A 21,581-nucleotide genomic window follows, 5' to 3' on the forward strand; every position below is an offset into this window, starting at 1 on the left:
CCAGCAAGCCCACCAAGTCACGCATCAGAGGGGAAATACGCAGGTTTCAGGTGAACAGCTGCTGGGTGGGGGGCGACCCGGTCCCAGAGCCAGGTACTAATGGTCGATGGCCCACGGCCTGCAAGCACTTTCGGCACTGGCGGGCCAAGGGGAGTCTATGGATGTGCATTATTCACACCGACACTTCCATTGACAGCCAGCTCGGGTACCTTTAAGACTAGACCCAACCCCAGCTAATCAGGTGCCCCCAGTACACCCGCCTCCTGCCTCTCAGCAGTTTGACGTCAGGAGCTGTCCATAGGCCTAGTGCTGAAACAAAATGGCTGGCTGCTAGCAAGCAGAGTGAGGAGCAGCCCACACAGAGGCAGATGGAGCAGTATGCAATTTTCTAGCAAGCACACACCCTTTCCCAAGCAGGCACCCAGCTAACAGCTAACTCTGAAGTCCCCTGGAGCCGCTGAGGTAGCAGACAAGAGGACGTAACATGTCTTTGCTCTGCGTTGGAGGTAAGGAAAGGACCACACCGGGTGTATGTATTTCTATATCTGTGCATGCCGATTTGATGGCTCTGTGCAATACATTCTGCCAGGCTCCTTAACAGCTGGGAGTAGAATTGTGTGTCTTGCAACCAAGTGACTCCGTATCGATATGAACACAGCTGATGTCTGCAGGAATAGAGCATTAGAAACAGACACTGGCAGAAGGGATTTGTCTGGGGGGGTTGTGAAATTGGGCTATTTAATAAATGATCCACTCTGGCAGCTGAAAGACAATCTCCTTCTTTCCCACCTTCAGCACATGGTTAATTTGTGGACATGCATGTGCCTGTCTGTAGGACACCTTTGTAATAATGGAGGAAGTCTGTGGAAATCATTGCAAGACCCGCAAATATTTTTTTGCATTGAATGGCTCCTATCTGCCCCCCTGTAGTGACAGATCTGTGGATTTGTTTGGAAGTGATTATTGCAGGTGGATTGGGTTGGTATTTATTACACGCTAGAGTCTAACTATTGCGATTTAAAGAGAGCAGTTGAATGTGGGTTAATCCAAGAACTGCTTTCTCTGCAATGATTTTAATCCTGTGCAGAGCATTTGCATTGCTAATTTATACCAGAATTGATTTTCACTTCTTTTTTGGCAAGCTATTTTTGTAACAAGGCGTGATTTGCACCTTTTCTTTAATGCACTGGGTTATTTCTCTCTCCTTTTGAACCAATATTAATTCCAAGACTGTCTCTCTAATGCCATTTTATTCATTTTGAAGTCAGCGAGTTGAGAGGTGACATTTGGAAAGATCGCTTAGTTTATACTTGGCATTTTACAGCCAATCTGAGGGTGGGGGGTGAGAGAGATTGTGGGGTTTTTTCCCATGTACATCCATGTAATGTTAAACATATCAGTATTCTTGTTCTGATCCATTTCCAAAGAATTAGCAATGTCGTCACAAGGGATCGAGAATTACCCACTGGCTGGGGCTGAACTTTTAAGGATGTGGAGCATGGAATTTAGGAGCTTTTTTATGATTTTGAAAACGCTCCCAGTGGCACAGGCAGGGGAGGGAGGTAGCTGGCTGGCAGCATTGTGCCTCGCATACGCTAAGCCTGCTTTGAAAGCACTCAGTGGAACAACCTCCAGGATTTAGACAGGTTTTTATTTGGCAAAGCGAGATTGTTTGCGGGGAGCAGTGATCCCCCAGTGTGCTGGCTTCCCAGCTGAATATCCTGCTGCATGGAGCCCTTCTGAAATCCTGAGAGCTCAGCGGTGTGCAAGCCGTCTCCATTCACAAAACCCAACCCCGTCTAGAACACCCATCCAGCATTTTTAGATGGTCTTTGCATATTTGGCAGGTGCACTGAAAGAAATTGGATATGGGAGGAGGGAAGCGGGGGGTGACACAAATGACGCCCTCTTACCAGTGCTTGTCTCAGCAGACCTTTCAGGAGGCAATCGGCTTTCAATTAAAAGCCCCATGTCTGCCTTTGGAGGAAACCTGCAGAATAAAGCACCCCCTTTGCCCACCATGCCAGCCAGAAAGAGGCAGGGCCAGCCCACCCGATCCAATTACACCATTCTATTTATGTGTTCCATTGATCAGTCCCCTGAGCCTCGGGCATAAAATCTATGCGTGCAAATTAATAAAGAGCCTGCCATAAATGATTGGGGAAATAGCCTTTTGCTGCCTTGCGGCGCCCTGTGGATTGATGAGGGGGCGGGGTGTGCTAGGAAGGGGGTTGATTGTTATTATTAAAGGCTTTTCCAATAAATCACTGAGCAGATTGTTCGGTGTGCTCCAACGATGTGCCTCGGCTGATAACAGTTTATGAATGAATTCACTACGGAGGGATGGCATCCTGTGGTTTGCTGCTGGTGCAGCCTTCGATTTTTGGCAGGCTCTGAGTCCCTTCCCTGTATGGCACGGGTGTCATGCCTTGGGCCCCGGCCTGCCGGGGATATTGGTTGGCGGCTCCACTGTGAAGCCACGAGCAGGGGTGTGTATCTGGCGTGGTTCACAGACGCCCCTGACACCTGTCCCGCCAGGCTGCAGCCCCTCTTCCCTCTCCTCCAGAATGTCTCATTGAGGGTCTAGCTGCATTTTGCCCTGCACCTCCTGGATTAGCATCAGGGGGACCAGAATGGGGGGGGCCGCGGGGTCATAGCCCATCCACTTTTCACCAAGGCCCCGGCCCCCTGCCCCTCCTCTTCCCCCCACGCCCTGCCCCCCAGGCCAGGCCAGACACTGGAGCCCATCCTGGGAGGCTGGATAGCTGTGGGGAATCATGGACCCTCCACCTGCCTGGGGTGGGGGGGTCCCAAAAACAGCCCCCGGTCTGTGTCCCCACCCCAACCCCTCCACCCAGGGCAGTTGGAGGGTCTGCGGCTCCCCACAGCTGCCTGCACTGCTCTTATCATGGCCCAGCATCAGCTCTTTGGCCCCCAAGACCCCATCCCCGGCCCCTCTGCTCAGCTCCGGCTTGGCCAAGGGGGCATGGCCTCAGGGAGAAGCAGTGGGGTGGGGCCATGGAGGGGGCGGGGACTCATGCCTCCCCAACACACTTTTAGGATGAATCCGTCACCCCTATTAGCATACACCCCATCCGTGGCCCCACAAAGTCATGAGATCTCCTTGTCAACCTCCTCCTGGCACTGGCCAAGACAAACAACCCTCACTCCAGGAAGAGGAAGCTGGATGGGGTGGCTCAGTGACTGTGGCGCCAGTTCCCAGCCCCTCGTCCGATCACGTCCCCAAGCAGGATTCCCCTGGGCGGGGTCCACTGACTCCTCAGACACCCGTGAACGCTGGGGGGCGCTGTCGGGGGTTCTCTGGGCTCCGTGATTCCTCCTCCTCGGTTGAGAGGGGGACCCACCTGCACCCACCCCCGCAACAGGTATCCAACAGGCATGGCTGCGCATTGCACCTCGCTCTTGGTTTTGCACTGGTTTGTCCTGCCTTTCCCTTTCTTTTCCATGCAGTTTGCAAGTTCCCCCTGCAAGTGCATTAAAGGAGCATAAGTCTGGAAGCTTCAGAAATCAAGCCCGACCTTTGCTGAAATACTCGCCTCTGCCACTGGCATTTTAATTTCACTGATTAGGGAAAAGTAGGGCAAAAAATCTGAACGGCACATGTTTATTTTTATGCATTGGGCTGGAGGATTTAAGTAGCAGTGCATGAGCCACACCCCCGTCTGCTTCTCTGACTAAGACCAACAACTGAACATCTTTCTTTAACGCACAGCTTCCAGGGGGCAGTCAAATCGGCTCGAATGTCAGTTATTTCAGAACCCTTCAGGGGCACCATAGCTCCAGGGCAGAACTAATTAGATTGTTTGAATGCACAAGCTTAATTAACAATGGGCTCAGCAGGGTTCACCTCACAGTTATTTTCTGGGCAGGCTTCTGGGTGGAAAAGTATCAAGGCCAGATTCTCAGCTGGGTTAAATCGATGGCGTTCCAGTGGAGCTACCTCACTGACGCCAGCTGAGAATCTGGCCCCAAATCTTTAAGCAGCTTCAGATACACTTGCTGCAACTTTGGGAAGTAACATCACAACAGTCCTCCCATTTTTTGAGTCTATTTTTGCTTCCTTGTCTGATAGATTCAGTTCACTCGTGCCCACGCCTCCCCGCTCTGAGTTAAATCTTCTCCTTGAATCCTGACAGGAACCCTAGACAGATTCCCCCAGAAATCCCAGCAGAGGATTTTATTCTGTTTGCCATTGAGGGTCCTAAAATGAAATACAGCACAATATATCACAGTTTTACAGACTGCCTCTAATAGCCTGGGCTGCAAGCTGCAAACGGGTGTAGCGTGACCTCTATGAATGCAGGAGACACAAAAAACCCAGGCCAGCGCAGATCAGTCTGAAGAACATAAGAATGGCCATACTGGGTCAGCCCAATGGGCCTGCTAGCCCAGGATCCTATCCTCCGAAGGCGGCCAGTGCCAGATGCTTCAGAGGGAATGAACAGAACAGAGCAATCAATTATCAAGTGATCCATCCCGTCATCCAGTCCCAGCTTCTGACTGCGAGAGGTTCAGGGACATCCAGAGCATGGGGTTGCATCCCTGACCCTCTCGGCTAACAGCCATTGATGGACCTCTCCTCCATGAACTGAGCTAATTCTTTTTTGAATCCAGTTATTGTTTTGGCCTTCACAACATCCCCGGCAATGAGTTCCACAGGCTGACTGTGCGTTGTGTGAAGAAATACTTCATTATGTTGATTTTAAACCTACTGTCTATTAATTTCATTGGGTGACTTCTGGTTCTTGTGTTTATATGAAGGGATAAATATCACTTCTCTATTCACTTTCTCCACCCCAGTCATGATTTTATAGACCTCTGTCATATCCCCTCTCAGCCGTCTCTTTTCTAAGCTGAAACATCCCAGTCTTTTCATCTCTCCTCATGTGGAAGCTGTTCCAACACCCCAATCATTTTTCTTGTCCTTCTCTGTACTTTTCCCAGTTCTAATACCTCTTTTGAGATGGAGTGACCGGCGCTGCGCTCAGCATTCGAGGTGTGAGCACACCAGGGATTTATAGGGCGGCATTATGATATTTTCAATCTCATTAGCTGTCCCTTTCCTAATGGTTCCTAACATTCTGTGAGCTTTTCTGACGGCCGCTGCACATTCAGCAGATGTTTTCAGAGAACTCTCCACAATGACTCTAAGATCTCTTTCTTGAGTGGTAACAATTAATTTAGACCCCATCATGTTATATGTATAGTTGGGATTATGCTTTCCAATGTGCATCACTTTGCAGTTATCAACATTGAATTTCGGCTGCCATTTTCTTGCCCAGTCACCCGGTTTTGGAAGATCTGCCCTTCCTTTCCACTGCTCTTTAAATCGAGGAAGCGAGATCCTCAGCTGATGTAAATTCGCAGGGTTGCATTGCCTTCGGCGAACCTGTCAGTCACACCAGCTGAGCATCTGGACCATGGTATCTGAAATAAATAGAACAGTAAGAAATCCCTCTTTCACACAGGTTGGCCTGATTCTGTTTCCTTTCCTCCCACTGGATGGGATCCAGCCCTGTGAGGAAGGCCCGTGTGCCACTCACATCCTCCAAACGGGGCTTGGCTGGTGACAAACGGGATTGAACCTGGGACCTCTGGAGCTTAGTGCATGAGCTTCTATCGCATGAGCTAAAAGCCTGGTAGCTAGGGCTGGAGAGCAGACTCATTTTATCTCTCTCCCTCTCTAAGTGGTCTCGATGCCACTAAATGGGCCAGAACCCCACACCCAGGAGGTGTGTTGGTTACATGCGCGCAGCCTATGCGGCCCTCTGCACATGAATGAAATCCACCCCCTTTCCTTGGTGAGTCCCTTAGACAATGGATTCTTACCCACCCAGCTGCACAATGCAATGTCTATTTGCTCACTAAGGTGCTGATCCTTCAATCTGACGTACCCACCCATCAGTGGGGCCCCGAGTATGGGCCACAACGCAGAACTGGGGGCCTCCTCCTGGAACGGGGCTGTTCATTGTCAGCCTGACACAGTGACAGCTCCTGGGAATATATTTAGCACCAGCACGACGTTGGAGTCATTTCTCTGTGGATTCTTACTTCCAGGAGTCCTATAAATAGGAACTTGGGTGGTGGAGTTTTCTTGACGTTATTAAAGCACCTTCCTGAAGGGTCTGTAATATAAGGATGCCGCAAGATGTTTGTTCAAAGCCCTTGTTTTGAAAGGCTTAAAACAACTTCAAGTGGGTCAATTAAACATCCAGATTTAGCATCGCAGCAGGGTTTGGGGGAGGGAGGTCTGGAAGGGCTGTTAAAAGCCTCCCTTGGCCAGCCTTTTGCAAAACTCAATTAAAAACCAACCCTATCCAAACAGATAGCTTTGGAAAGGAAGGATGGGCAGGGGGCTGGGCGGGGGGTTGTGGCATGTCATGGCCACAGGGCCTGGCAGAAAAGGAGAAGGAAGGTTCCGTACCCAGCTGCCTCCAGCGTCTCTGGACCTGGCACAGGGCCGTGCTCTCAGCAGGACGCTAAGCCTGTCTCTGCCTTGTGTTGCTAGTTACGCCTGCCCCAAGAGAGCTTCCCGCCTAAAAAGACAAAGGGCAGACGGGCACAGAGAGGGGCAGGGACTTGCCCCAGGTCACCCAGCAGGGAAGTGGCGTCCCACCGATTAGACTACATGTGACGCAAAGCTGCTGTCGCATGTTGTGCCACAGAAATCCACCCGCCTAGATGCCTTGCACTTACCCCCACCTCAGTGCGCAGCTTTCCAGCCAATGGGCCATAAACCCAACCACATAGGAACATATCATCTCCCCACTGGCCTGCTACTGCAGCCACGTGTCCCTCCACAGGGCATCCACACTCCTGTCCAGCCACTGGCCGCAGGTTAGGCTAACGGAGCAGGCTTCTCATCCGGCACCAATGGCTTGGATCAAAATGCAGCCCCTTGGACCCTTAACCCGGCCACAGATGGCTGCCTGCTACCAAAGGGTGGGGCCTGGGGTGGATCGGAGTCAGACAAGGCTGAAGAAAGGACTCTCTTTGATTTCTTTGCTCAAACTCTCAGGGTGATTCCCTATGCTTGGTGGTCCGGTCAGCAGGCAGCTGGAGAGAGCTGGCATTGGACACGGGCGCTGTGCCATGTGCTGCTTTGCACAGCGGCTCATTAGATGTCCCCTGACGAGATTCTCCCTCGGATGGTGGTTTTGGGGTCCGGTGACAGCCAGATGCTCAGACAGCTGACGGCTGTCTCTGATTCGAACTCCAAACAATGCCTATTGTAGTCAGCGTGTTGCCCAGCCAAGGAGGTGGGTATCGGTCAGTCACAATGGTAGCAGGGCTGGGAGAGGGAAGGGTAGACATTTCGGCTTGAACTTCGGCAGGTTGATGGATTCAGCATGGAAAACAGTTCCCCAGGCTAGGCAAGGGCACGCCCCAGAGCCAGAGCTCCTTGCTTTCGCCCTTCTCAAGGTACATTGCAGGCCTCAGGGAACGCGGCCCACCTTGCGCAGGAGGAAGGAATTTATACCCACTTGACAGAGATATTACGTAGAGAAGCAAAATAACTCCCCTCTCGTCAGCCTGGATGACAGCTCCAGCATCCTGACTCCTATTGCCCTGTTCTAACCACTCGTCTCCCGTGTCTACAAATCCTGTCTCTTGGCAGGGGTCAGACTCGATGCCCCTTCCGGTCCCTTCTAACCCTACGGTTCTATGTTGGACTCCCAGTGCTGTCCTCTAACCATTAGCTCACACTTCCCTGTCACAAACGCTCTCACGTGGGGCCCCACTGTTCGGGCCCGCCTGCGATAGACTGGACCAGGGCACAGTGGGGGTGAAACACCCCCCTTCAGGTCTGGCCGTGTTCCACGCTGTCAGACAACAGGGAGAAAATTGCCAAGTAAGATATTGTTGGAATTGCTGGCTCAGGCACCTCTCCTGTCTGTCTAGCCACATGTGATGCCACCCGTTCAACCGGCAGGAATGGTAGGACACTGCTCCCTGTGAGTCCGGTTCCCTTCTCAGCCACCCCTGGTGAGAGCGGGAAGAACCCCTCTGCTGTCCATGGAGTTAGGCAGGCAAAGGGAAAGGATAGGGCACTCTGCTGTGCTTTGTTTACGAGGCAGTGTTGTCTACTGGATAGATCACTGTACTGGGACTTGAGACACCTGCGTTCTATTCCTGGCTCGGTCACTGATCTGGGGCAAGTCACAGCCCCTCTCTGTGCCTCAGTTTCCCCATCTGCAAAATGAGGGCAAAGACACTGATCCACTCTGAGGCCTACGGATCAGAGCTGGGTCTTATTGTTTAGCAGCCTTGTGATGGGGTGTACATGCCCTGCACTGGAGATGAAAGGGTTAAACCAGCACTCCTGGCAGCGGAAACCACGCCCCCTCACCCCTGCTGGCCATGTGCTTCCCTATAAAAGGGAGCAGCCCTGCCTCATTCTAGGCTGACTGCTGGAGAGGAGGGATGTACTTTGCAGGTTCCAGCATGGGAGCAGCCAAAACTCCAGACTGTGGGAGCCAGAGGTGCCGAGACCCAGGCAGATGCCCGGATAGCTGCAGACACCCAAGGGAGGTTGGAGCTGCCGGGAGCGGTGCCAGCTGAGGAGCTTGGAGAACCTGAAGATGTCCAGACCACAGCATCAGGAAATCCAGTAGGAAGTAGCCCAGGGGAATTAGACCAGTTACAGAACTGGATCTTGAGTTAGCAGGTTTTGGTTGGATTCCAGCTGACTCATTGGCACATGCACTTGCCACTGCCAGCTCCTTGGCTGGGACCCCTGGAGAGGGAGGGCCTGGGTCCCCCTACCCCTGTCCCAGGTGGTGGCCCATTTCCCCAACTCTGACCATTAGGCTGCAGAGCACTGCTAAGGAGGGTAACCTTATTGACTCTGGCCACTATGTTGCACAACCATGTTGAAGAGGTCAGCTACACTGATTGTGGCCACTGGGCCATACAGCCTGAGTGAGAGGGTGTTTGTATTGACTCCAGCCATTGAGTCATACTGCCCTGCAATCAAGGGTGACCGTATTGGCTCTGGCCATTGGGCTGTACTGCTGAGGCTAAGGCAAGCAAGCAGACTTAACCGCAGGGCCACGATGCTGGTGCTGCTCTCCCCCAAAAGGAGATGGGGTGGGCTTGCCCCGTGACAAGCTTGAACTTGCAAAATGAAAGCCGCACCATCTGGGAGGCAGCACTGGGTCAGATCTTTGGTGCCAGCTGGGGAGACGGTGCCCCAGGGTGGGGTTTGCAGCACACAAGACCATGCCCATCCCACTCTCCAGGGCTAGCACCGCACTTGGCTTGTGAAGGCAGCCACAGACATGCTCTGACCAGAAAGTAGGCTTGCAACCCCCCTACTCATTACATTCCTTTGTTGGGCACATATGATGCCTCCCCACCCCCGCCCCGGGCTCACCCCTGGCAGAGCTACTTATGTCTGTGCAAAGCAGGCCTGACTCTCCCAAGCACTAAGCTGGTGTGTGCTGAGCTGGAGGCCCAGTGCCAGCGCATGCCACCACTTCAGAACTCCCCTGCATCCTGGGAGAATCCCAGCTAGTATACGGCCACTTAGCAGCTCCTCTACTGGTCCCACTTCCAGTGTACAGGGCGTGGCCTGGGGAAAGGGCTAGGGCTCCCAGCATCCATTTGGGCTCCAGTTGCTGGAACAGTGTCAGGGGATGGTTGGGAGGTGACTCAAAATAGAGCAGCCTTAAGGCAGCTCTACTCTGCATTAGAGACTGGCAGATTGGGATCAGGGTGACGCAAAAGCTGTTTGAGACGTGGGCAGCACTCGCAGCTTTCTTTGTTCTCCGCTCGAGCTGCGCATGCTCAGCAAATCTGGAACCCTTGCCCCAGGAGAGCTCAGACTACGGCACCCAGAACCAATAGCCATCTTTACAAATACAGCTGTGAGAGTATATGCCTCAGTGTTTGGAAATTAACTGGGGCGTGTGTGTGTGTGTCACAAACCTGTGCAATGGGTGCCATTCATGGCTCAATTCCTCCAACCAATATCCTGATGCCCCTCACACTGAAAAAGACACAATCTCTGTATTGCAGGTGGGGAAACTGAGGCACAGCTCTCTCTATACAATGGGTGACTGGAAACATTGTATGTAGGATGACAGACCAGCTAGTGGGGAGACATCCATCAGTGGTGGGCCCTCTTTTGGCCACTGCCACGTGGAGACACTGAATGGGTGACCCACCAGATGCTGCCAAATCCAAAGTTGGGAGACAAGGGAGGTTTTGCCCTTGTCCTCCAACAGAACCCCTCTGCCTGGATTGGGATGAGCCACTGAGCTCTGCCCAGCAGGCAGGTGGGCAGGAGCCTTTAATCTGACTATGGCTTAGGAAATCCTGAAAAGCAAGGAACTCACAGATCCAGCATATAGAGTGGGGGCGCAGGGCATGTGTACACCCATGGCTCTGTATTTAATAGGGTGGTTGTTTGGGGGGTGACTTTTTATTAATGAGCTGGAAGGAGAATGAGAAAAGGTCCTGAAATATCACATAAACCATGGAGGGGTGAGACAGGAGGCGACGCAGCTGAGATCTGAGCCACACCCCCATCCCCGGTGTGCTCAGCCCTGCTCTCCCATTGACTCGCGGGGTACCAGGCTGTGGAGTTTGAGCACCTCAGTATTTGGAGGCTGAGGCTGAGACACATGGGGTCTGTTTCTCTGAGGTGCAGAGCACCCCCAGTGCTGCCTAACAGCCATGGGAGCTGCAGGTGCTCAGCACCTCTGAAAACCAGCTCTCCAAAGAGCACCAAAGTAGGGGGGGCATTTGCTAATGCAGGTCTATGCGAGCCTCAGTTTCCCATCTATAATATGGCAAAGGTGCTGTAACAGCATTTCCTCACCCAAGCTGCAGAGGGACATGGTTTGAGCCTGGCTAAGAGAGACGGAAAGTGGTTTGGGGACAATGGGGTGCCTGTCCTGAGGAGATGAGCTGCAGAGTGGGGTGCTGGAGTTTTAAGACCCTTTCTCGGGACACCTCATGACATTCTGGCTGCCCCATCTCCCCAGAGGTGTGGGAAAGGTTCAGTAGCCAGTGGTTTTTGTGGAAACCTAAGGCTTGAATTTCTCCCTGTTAGCATGCACGCTGGTCTCTGCCTATCTGGACTACAGGTGGGCTGCATGTCAGGTTGGTAAGGCTGCTCTCATAAAGGGCTGATTCTGCAGATTCCCTTTCCTTTATGGTGGCCTTGCAAGAACCCGACAACAGGCAAAAATTGCCACTGTCTCCACCCTGTTCATCACCACGCTTACTGTTTCCTGGCAGCTGTAGGGATAAAGGCACAAGATCCATCCAGTGAAGCTAACAGAGAATCTCTTAACAGTCAAGGGCCCATGACACAGAGTTGTGCAGTTCTGATTCCACCCAGCAGAGGGCAGGGGCACTGGCCTCTGAGGACTATGGGTGATTAAAATTCACACCTGCAGCACCAGAAATGTACACTAGGTTTTGCAAAGGCGAGTTCCGTGGCTGGATAAAGCCAAGGCCGTTATCTGCCCTAGGCGGGTCTGTGTGGATAGCTACCCACCTGCGCTGAGCCGCTGAGACATTCTATTGCCTGATGGGTTTGTAAACCCTGACAGGTGTGGGGCTGCAGCATGGGGGATGTGCTGCTAAGGGGCCTTAGGCACAGCTTGTCCCTGTCAATTCTGGGCTGAAATATACTGTATGTAATGAGAATGCTGGAATGGGGGGACACACACACACACCCACCCCTGGCAAGCCTGTTAATTAAAACAGCTCCTTAAATACAGCTCCTGCGGGAGAACAATGGCCCAGTGCAGCCCAGTGTTCTCTGCCAGTGGCTGATAGCAGAGCTTCAGAGGACACGCTTGAATCAACAAGCATCAGGGCATAAACTGAGGCTGCCTAAGTGCACCTAATTATGTAGTTAATTGGGCAGCATGGCAGGGACCCCTCCTGAGCCGGAGTAAGTCAGCCTGGCTCCATTGATTTCAATGGAGGGTATTGATGTTAGATCTGGCCCCATCTCCATTTCCTCCTCTCTCGTCAGGCAGTAGCGGCTGTGGGCCTGAAGCTTGTTGATTTTACTATGTCTGGCTTCTCTGAGATGGCCTCTGCTGAAATCCAGAGTGTGCACGTGCACACACACACTTGTGTGCACACACCCATACACGTGCACACACTTGTGCGCACACACATAGGCATCATCTCGTCCAGCTCTTTAATAGGCCTCGTCCCCCAGGATAAAAAGGGGGCAGGGCTAGAAGGTGCTAGAGGCTCACCGGGGACACATGTGGGGTAGCCAGGAGTCCTAGCTTGCCCCAGGTACCTAGAGAGCACCGATCAGCAGCACAGCGTAGTCTCCACAGCTTCTGTGGAGGGGGTGGTGGAAGTGATGCTCCATCCTCATTGGGGAAGGGGTGACCTGGCTGCACCCCCTCACTGGATAAGGAGGGAGCAGGACCAGACAGCTCCATGCTGAGGAGATTCCAGCTGCCATTCCTGCGGGGGGGCCAGCAGAGCCGCTCCAGCCCACAGTCAGCGAGTGAGGGGATCCTGGGGCAGGGCAAAGGTGGGGTGCCAGAATTTCCCCCTTACTGTGTGAAGTGGGTGAAAGGGAGCCAGGCTCCAGCCTTGTTCACATGGGCCATGTGCTTTGAGATCCTCACCTGTTTGCTGCTGAAGCGATGCAAAGCCGGGTTGAGCTGATGCTTGTGGGGGATGCGGACAGGATAAGCCGGGGTCTGGCAGATTGCTGGGATAGGGAATAACACCTCATGGGGGCGAGTCAGCCAGAGACCCCCCAATCCCTCCCTTCTCCCTGAACCAGCCAGAGCATGCGGGAAAGACTCCCCCTGACTACAGTGAAGCTGGGCCCAGGCAGAGGGAGGTGCCTGGTGACCCCAGTTGTTTTCCATTTTCACCCCAACTCTGCAATTCCAGCTCCACAGCCAGGGCAGCAAATCCCTTGTGCTGCATTTACTAAGAGCAGAACCAGGCTTGGCTGGGTCCAGACCAAACCATCCCCATAAGGGCACCTCTTCCTGTGTTCTCAGCCAAGTTCCAGGGGATGGGAGAAGCAGCTAGGGAAGGGGTGGGGGGTGCTCTCCAACCCAAAGCACAATGCTGGCCTGGCTGCAGGGAACCCCTCTTGGCAGCAGTAAGGGGGGCTGTGTCTAGAACCCAAGTGACACAGCACTGGCTGTGGGACCCTACCACTGGCTTCCTCTTCTCCCTGCATTGGGGGAGGGGGGTTAGACCCCATCTGAATCTGTGCAAATGCTCCATCTTGTCTCCTGCTACACTAAGATCAGGGCTAAGCACAGCCTTCACCAGCTACTGGCAGCTCCAGCCCTAGGTTTTACGGGGCCTGCGGCCATGTGTGCATTGGGGGTCCCAGTCAGCCTTCCATCAGGGAGCAGGGTGGCTTCAGGACCCATGGGGGAGGTGGGGTGGGGAGCTAGGGAGAGGATCCTTGCCCTTGTGCTTCTGTAGCAGTGAGCCCGCTGGCAAGATCCCTGCTTGCGCAGAAGAAGGCATCTGGAGCAGGGGCTGTTCCCAAATGCAGGGCTGCATTGCACACAGCTAGTGCCAGCCCTGGCTTTTCACACCCTGCTCATGAGCCATGAAACCCCCGCCCAGCTGCGCACGCTGCTCCCTTTGTCGCTTTGCACAGATGTGCACGCTGTGTGGAGGTGAGTGATGCCTCCAGGCCGGAGATCACAGCCTGCAGGGAGGGGTTGATGCAAAGGGTGGGGGGTAAGGAAGGCGGGCCGCGTGTCCCCAGCCCTCTGAAGCTGGTTGATTTCATTCGTCTCGCTCCGCCGTTGCCGGGTCCTGGAAGATCTCCCGCCATGAATGATGCGCAGAACGGAATGAATGAAAAGTGCTGTCGCTGGCTGCTCTGCCGGAGCCGGCGGCAACACGTGGCGAATACCAAGCAAGTGGAGCAACCAGGGTGGGGGAGGGGACCCAGCGCAGGTGGGGAAGGGGAAATAAATGACAGCGGAGTGGGGGGCTGGTGTGTATGAAGCCGAGGGCGGCGTGCGTGGGAGTGTGGGGAGATGGCTGGAAATATCCAATGCAGCCAGAGGGGAGCCAGGCTTCCAGCTCACCCAACCCTGGCTACCGCTCAGAGCCCGGGGGCTGATCCTCCTCTCACGCCAGTGTGAATTGGGAGCCTGCTGGGATCGTGCAGAACTGCCTTGCACGACTCCCCTTCTAGCCTCCGTGGCCTGCTCTCAGGAGGCGCTGCGCCCTAGTGGTCCCCATAGGTGGGCGTTCCCTGGGCTGGCCAGGGTCAGTGGCTCTAGAGTTTGCTGGGTCCATCCCCCACTGCGTATGATGGTGGTTGGTGTTTACAGCCCCTTTCCCACAGAGCTAGTACTGCATGACACCTGCACTAAACAGCTCTGCAAAGACACAGTAACGGAACGAAAAATACTGGGGGAGGGGGTGTTGATTTAAGGTGTGTTGCAGGTATAAGGGGGCTGTCAAAGATTGCGTGCAAGGGATTCTGGGAGCTGAGAGCCAGGTGCACACAAGACATGTAGGTGGGCGTAGTGACATTAAAGGGCCTGATCCTGAGAGCCCCCCCCCAGCGGAAGCTGAGGATGTGCGAGACATCTTGTAGGATTGGGCCCCAAGTGAGCATGGAATCGAGCACAGATGTGGCCCTATGGGCTGGGGTGCAAATGAGGCTATGGAAATCAGCGGGGACTCACGCCTGGGGGTGATCTGGCCTCTCGCCCCAGCTCTGCCCTGGCATTGCTGTTTAACTCTTGGCAAGTCACTTCCCCTCTCTGTGACTCAGTTTCTCCTTCTGTAATAGGGACCCACTGTTGTAAAGCCTTTGGAGATCTCTGGATGAGAAGTGAAAAATCACCCGGGCCCGGCTGCCCACTGCTATGGCTGTGTTGCGCAGGGATGCGGATGTTGTTCTGCCATGCGAGAAGCGCCGGGGTCAGGAGCAGATGTAGTCTGTGCCCTAAGGAGTGATGCAGCCAGAGGGTGGGTCCCAGTCCTCCCCAGCTGGGCAGGTCTGTGCCAGGGCCGGCTGGCAGCACCATGGGGAGTGGTTAGGGGAGCAGCTTGAGAGCTGCTTGGCCCCCACAGGCTGACCGGGGGTGAGAGGGGAGACGAGTGATTGGAAGGCGCTGGCTGGCTGGCTGAAAGAGCACAGCTGTGGACATGTGGCCTTTGGCTAAGGATCTAACCATGGGACGCAGGACGTCTCAGATTCCCTGTGGTCACGTGGCAGAGTCACTCCACCTACCCCATGTCACTGGTCCCTGTCTGCAAAGTGGGGGTCATGGTGGGGCTTGGGGGGGCTCCGAGGCGTGGTGCTGAGAGTTCGAGATGTACCAGGTCCCGGCTGTGGCTGGGATTTATTTTATCATCATTGTTATTTTAACCATGGCTGTGATCCTGCTGCCGTCTGCATCAATGGGAGATTTTGTCCCTTCACTTCATTGGGATAGGGACCTGGCTTATTTCCTTTTCCCAACACACACACCCCCACACACACCCCTCCTCCCACTTCTCCCCCTCCCCCCAGCAGAAGGGAAATGGGCAGGGGTGCTGTCCTTGGTCCTGATACTGCTCTTTCAGTATCTCTGTCAGCTTCTATTTCCAGCTTACGCCAACCGCAGTGACACCCCCTGCAAATCAGCCCATGAGAGCTGTTAATTGTAGGGCCTGGAATAACACGAGGTGGTGAAGAGTGTGTGATGAACTGGGAATGTTCTTAATGTTTGCTCTGAATACTGCGTTGGTGTCTCTGTGTCCCCTATGCAGTTCTTAAGTATCTAGGTGGTGGGATAAGGGTGTGTGATTGCTGCAGAGCAAAGGGCCAGTGCCCCTAAATGCCTGGCACTCTGTCTCCTAGCAACTGAGGGCCTGGGCCCCTCCTCTGCAAAGGTGCCAACTGAAGGTGTTGGAGACAAAGGGATCAGGTGACCTCCTGGCCCAGGAAAAGGAGCTGAGCAGAGAGGAGGGGCTGGAGGGGGTGGTTAGTCTGGAGCTGCCTGGGGACAAGGAGTGAAGTGCAGACCTAGGGGTCTGGCTCACTGCCCCCCAGAATGGACCCGGCCGAGGGGTCTGGTTCGCTGTATCTACAAGCTCTGTTTTAGACCCTGTTCCTGTCATCGAATAAACCTCTGTTTTGCTGGCTGAGAGTCACGTCTGACTGCAAAGTGGGGGTGCAGAACCCTGTGGCTTCCCCAGGACCCCGCCTGGGTGGGCTCGCTGTGGGAAGCCCACGGAGGGGCAGAGGATGCTGAATGCTCCAAGGAGAGACCCAGGAGGTGAAGACGTGTGAGCTTCTTGCCCTGAACAAGTCTGCTCCAAGGGAGAGGAGGCTCCCCAAAGTCCTGCCTGGCTTTGTGGGGAGCAGTTCCAGAGCATCGCCCGGGGACTCCGTGACAGGGGGCTCAGAGGAGAATAAATAGATCCCTTTGTACAGCCTGATGCGTTTAAAATAATCCACTGTCCGCACCAGAAAAGCCACATTTTGGGGGAGAAATACAGTTCCACTTTGGCAAGATCCTCCTCCGCTCCGATGAAGGCAGCCTGGCTTATTTGTTTCCATTGCAACCTATTTCCTGCCTGCTGCCAGGGCATAAGAACGATGCCTCAGCCAGGTCTTGGATCTGTGCAGAGAACTTCCCACCTGGACTGGCTTGAAGGCCCAGAGTCTTTAGCCAGTCAGAAGCTATTGATTGACTGTGGCTTAACCCCACTGGGTTTTCCTCCTCATAAGCTGTTTCACATCCACTTTAGCTGTCTCACGAATTTCACAGAGGTTTCTATAGAAAAATAGCTCACATCCACTGGCAATCTGGTCTTGGCAGAAAGCCCTAGGCTAGGGGTGCATTAACTGATGTGGTTATTCTATCTAGGGCTGCTGCAGTTATGGGTCCATTGGTACTTCTTTCCCAAGTCCCTGTTTTAAAGGTTTATTGCAGCTCGTCCCAGATTGGAAATGGGGATAAAATAGTCTCACTCCAGGAGGAAATTTTGCCTTTGGTACGTTTGCTCTGAAATCAGCCAGAGAAATTTTAAGTGGAATGGGTCACATTTCTGAGTGAAGGGAGGCTTATATCAAAGGTCTGTGGGATTTTTTTATTTATTTTAGACATCTGGTCAAATATCTTACACAAAGCCCAGGGTTGGACGGTGTTTTGGGGTGTGTGTGCGAGAAACAAGACAACAAAGGGTCCACGGAACTAAATTTTGGCTTTATATGCCCCGGCTTAGCACACTCACACGAGAAAATTGTTTGGTTTTTAGGGTTTTTTCTCAGCTCCTCCCATCCCTTTTATCCCACATGGAAATGGAAGAACATACGATCCCCAAATAATCAGCAGTGGGAAGGAGCTGAGGGGAACCGATCAGGACGTTTCTCCGGAAAGAGGGACTTTCCGACAGTTAGCACAATGCGACCCTGATCTCTCAGGCCCAGACTTTTTCTGGGTATTATGGCACTGTGACAAAGTCAGGCAGGCGGCTGCAGGAGGGGCTGGCAAAACAGGTATGTTAGCCTGAGAATGCTAAAGGAAGGTCCTTTGTCCTACAAGCCAGGAAGGGGTTACGTCAAGTCAATTAGGGACACCTGACTCCAGTGAAGGGCTGCCTGAAATCTGTTAAAATCTCTGTCCTGGTGAGATAGAGGCAGAGGAGAGGCAGGAGCTGCAAGCAGCAGGGAGATCTGCATCTCCAGTGGGAGAGACCGCACTCCTTCCCATAGGGGAGACACCCACACCCAGTGCCTATTTAGGGGAAGGGCTGACACCCTGGGGCCAGCAACAGGACAACACCTGCCCCACGGAGGGGGCCAGGGAAAGGTACCCCCTTTTGTTTGGCAGAGGAGCACTCCTCAGGCCTGCCCTGAGGCCTACCGGGAAGGTTCTGAGAAACAAACCCCGAAGAGGGACGACAGACAGGCTGCAGAGTGGGGCTGATTCACCCCAGGCTCTGGCCCTGCCAGAGGAGGGGCATTAAGTCTGGCGAGGCAGAAGGGGTGCCTTGCCAAATCTGCCCCTGGGTGCCTAGCACAATGGAGCCTCTAAGTGCTACTCTAATAAAATAAATAATAATCTGGGCAAACAGCAGCTCTTAATTTCTGATTTAAAATGAGGTGCATATAGAGTGACCAGATGTCCCGATTTTATAGGGACAGTCCTGATTTTGAGGTCTTTTTCTTATATAGGCTCCTATCACCCTCCCCCCCCCAGCCCCTGTCCCGATTTTTCACACTTGGTGTCTGGTCCTCCTACTTTCACACTAGATTTTCCTGACTTGTCAGGGGTCATCAGAGATCTTTGTTTAAAGACTCACTTTCCATCCTCCCCCTTCCTGTCATGACCTGACTTTGTGTTGCCACATTCCTTTCCATGGCAACAGACTGTGATATCACAAATGAAGGATTAGGACTTCTGGCAGGAGAGGAGGAACCACAGCTCACGGTATCGGGTCCAATCTAGGACTGGAGGCCAGTGACTGGCTGGAATCTACACCAGGGATGCATTGGCTGACACCAGACTAATCCCCACCGTTCTTCCTGTGCCTGGGTTTCCCCAGTTATATCATAATACAGCCAAGGGGCACGAGAGGGTCAGTGCATCCCCCTCTGCAAAGTGCTTTGAGATCCCTGCGTGACAGGCCTTGGCGATGTAAATTCTGTTTTATAAATCCCAGTCCAGCTGCTTGGAGCAGTGCATGCTGGGAGCTGCAGTCTGCACTGGGTGCACCTCTGTGGAGAAGATGCGAGCAACTGAAAACAGGCTCTGAGGTCGGCGGCGCTGCTGGATGCATGACACTTGCTTATTTAGGTGCCTAGGCAAGGATTTAGGGCTGGTCCCCCTGAATCCATTTGGGGATTTTCAATTTATGGGACTTTGGTTTCCAAATGTCACTGCCAGCCAATGGGATCTGCATGCTGAACTTTCTAGGTTGCCTTGAAAATTCCAGCCTAGGAGCCTCACTTGAGGTGCTGGCTGTTGATAGGTTCCAAGAGGGTGCGGCTTTCTCTCTGCCATGGCATCGGGTTTAACCCAGCAAAAAGAAACCGGGAAAGCCAATGCTGGGGCCAAACTAGCAGCTCAGAACGCTCCTTTCATTCCTTCCTGGGACCTGCCAGGTAACAAGACATCTGACAAAGCAGCGGCAACACGCAAGCTGTGACAGCTCAGCCAGGGTGCAGAATAGCAGCTCCAGCCAGCTGCAGAAAGATGCCTCCTATTGCTGGAGACAACAGGCCAGACTAGGCATGTTGTTCTCTGTATAATTGTTGCCCTCAGCATGGTTCTTGCTTTGCTTTTCTTGGGCTTAGGAGGCAAAGTGGCTGAGTAGCTCCTGTCTGTTCCTGCCTCTGGAGCACAAAGGAAGGAGCTGGAGGATTTTGCTGGTGTCCTTAGGGTGCTTTAATAGAGGCAGGGAGTGTTGTCAGAGGGAGGAGTCTGGTCAGAAGCTGCTCTCTCTGCTCCCAGGACGAATCGTTCCTACCTGGGAGCTGGGCCCATGACTCGCAGTCACAATGGCAAGAGCTCAGCTCCCACCCTGGGCTCCTTGATTTCCAGTGTGATAGCCAGCCCCCAGCAGCTCTCGGTTTTCTCAGTGAGGGGCCGGGTGAGAGGGGGATTCGCCCCTGTTCTCAATGGGCGCTGACTGGGTCCTGAGCACTGGAGGAGGTTCTGGTCACTCCCTGTATGTGCCTCAAACGGGAGCTGAGCTCCTCTGAAAATTGGGCTCCGGTTATGGGAATGGAGCACTTTGAAATCCAGCCCTCAGAGGGCGACTGGGGGGCAACATGCCAGGCGCTGCAAGCTGAGAGCCAGGGGTGGGGAGGATGTCTTCACGCTGAGCTGGTGTTGGAAGCTGGTGGGTGCCGTTGATTAAGTCTGGCCTTTGCCAAAGCGGCCTCTGATTTGGGGCCCCCGGCTAGGGCCTCCTCTGGACCATCCCAAAGGAGCGGTGCTTTCTGGCCAGGCGGGCAGGACTGTGTGGCAGTGCTTCCTGGAAACTGTTTGCAGGGGCAGGGGCTGGTATATTTTTTCTCAGTGGCTCAGAAATTCAAATGAACCACACAGAAAATATGCTTAAAACTGGCAGCTCAGGGACCAGTTATATTGTTATAAACAGACTTTCAAGCTGTGTGAGCCATCTTTGTCCAACTCCAGCATTGTGCAGCGTTGACGTGTGTTGCCATGCAGCTCGATTCCAGGAGCTCCGACAATCCCCATCAGGAGCTCTGCACCCAGGTGGGGAGCTCTTCGCTTTCATGTGCCTCTGTCCCAGTCCCATTCCGCCACGGAGAGAATTTAGCCGTCAGCCTAGCAATGAGACAGCCTGTTCAGGGTAGGCTACTTTTGGGGAGATTCACACCCTCCCTGCAGCTGTGCAGAGTTTGGTAAAGAACTTGAAGAAGGTGAGACAGGGTGGCCTAGTGGTTAGAATCAAGGGCTGGCACTGGGAGTCCTGACTTTGCTTCCCAGCTGTGGCTGGTGTGTGTGTGTGTGTGTGTGCGTGCGCGCGCGCACGCACAAATGAGTAGCTCAAGTGCTCCATGCCTCAGTTTCTCCATCAGTAAAATGGGTGACTGTAACCATAATAATCCATCCTTCCCTCCGACAGGGTGGAGTAGATGGTTTTGAAGTGCCTTGAGATCCTCAGATGAAACTCAGTCTGGGAAGGGCCCATTTATTAGTGTGCCAGAGAGACGGCTGCCCGGTGGCCCTGTGGTTAGGACACTTTGGAGTCCATCTAGTGTATGCCAGGCTGCTCTCACTAAGCAGGAGCAGGGCTGCTGAAGGAGACTGCTTAGTGTAGCTGCCCGACTCGCTCTGTCGCTGACCCTCTCCCAAGCTGGCAGTCAGCGATAAGCAGCTGCCTAGCCGCGCAGCTTTGAAATCAAATTCCCTTTGAGATTGCAAAGGGCTATTTCAGGCCCGTTCTAGTCACCTTGGTTTTCTTTTCAGATCACAAAGGTTCCCTCCTCTCCCTTCGTTATTTTGTCCTTTGCCAGCTGGAAACCCTGTTAGGGCCTGTTTCCCTGAGCTGAAATACAGAACGGTGAGCAGGTGCCTGGCCCAGCCCAAGATGATGGCTGTTGAGATCAGGGCAAAGACGCCCCCTGACTTGTGCCTTCCCCCGCCTCTGGAGTCAAATGCCACATTTTGTGCAGCAAAAGCACCCCCCACCCACCCTCCCAGTCCTGCAGCCCAGGGGAAGGCGCCGGGAGCTACAAGCCGCGGGCTCTCATCTGAGATCTCCCCAGTATCTCTGAGCACCCAGTAGCCAAGGCCCTGCCTGTGTGGTTGCTAGCAGAGGTTAGACAAGGCCACTCCAGACAGAGCTGGGGATGGGAGCCAGCTCTCTGGTGTGACAGACAAACCACATCTGCTTTGCCCGCTGCCGCTCAGAAGAAACGACTCTATTATGGGGAGGGGGTCTCTCTCCGGTGGCCAGAGTAAATGTAAGGGTTTGTGAGTCTGCTGCTGTCTCCGCGCTGGCCAAGGTGCCTGCTCTGATGTGTAGCTCCAGGGATCCCAGCTTCAAGGCCTGTGGGAGATGCAGACAGGGACATGGTTCCCCTGTCTGTGCTGTTTCTAACCACC

The 21,581-nt window shown here is 53.7% G+C and overlaps 1 protein-coding gene across 1 annotated transcript in view; it reads left to right on the forward strand.

Moving 5' to 3' along the window:
- Window positions 1-314: 314 nt before the first annotated feature.
- The window catches only part of LOC116835817 (protein unc-13 homolog A-like), a 133,726-nt gene continuing 112,459 nt past the window's right edge, over window positions 315-21,581 (forward strand). Inside the window, 1 exon segment of the mRNA XM_032798978.2 lies at window positions 315-506. Within this exon segment, the coding sequence (XP_032654869.1) occupies window positions 485-506 (22 nt within the window). The 5' untranslated portion in view covers window positions 315-484.

This window comes from Chelonoidis abingdonii, chromosome 11 (genome assembly GCF_003597395.2).
Source record: "Chelonoidis abingdonii isolate Lonesome George chromosome 11, CheloAbing_2.0, whole genome shotgun sequence".
Taxonomy (NCBI): domain Eukaryota; kingdom Metazoa; phylum Chordata; order Testudines; family Testudinidae; genus Chelonoidis; species Chelonoidis abingdonii.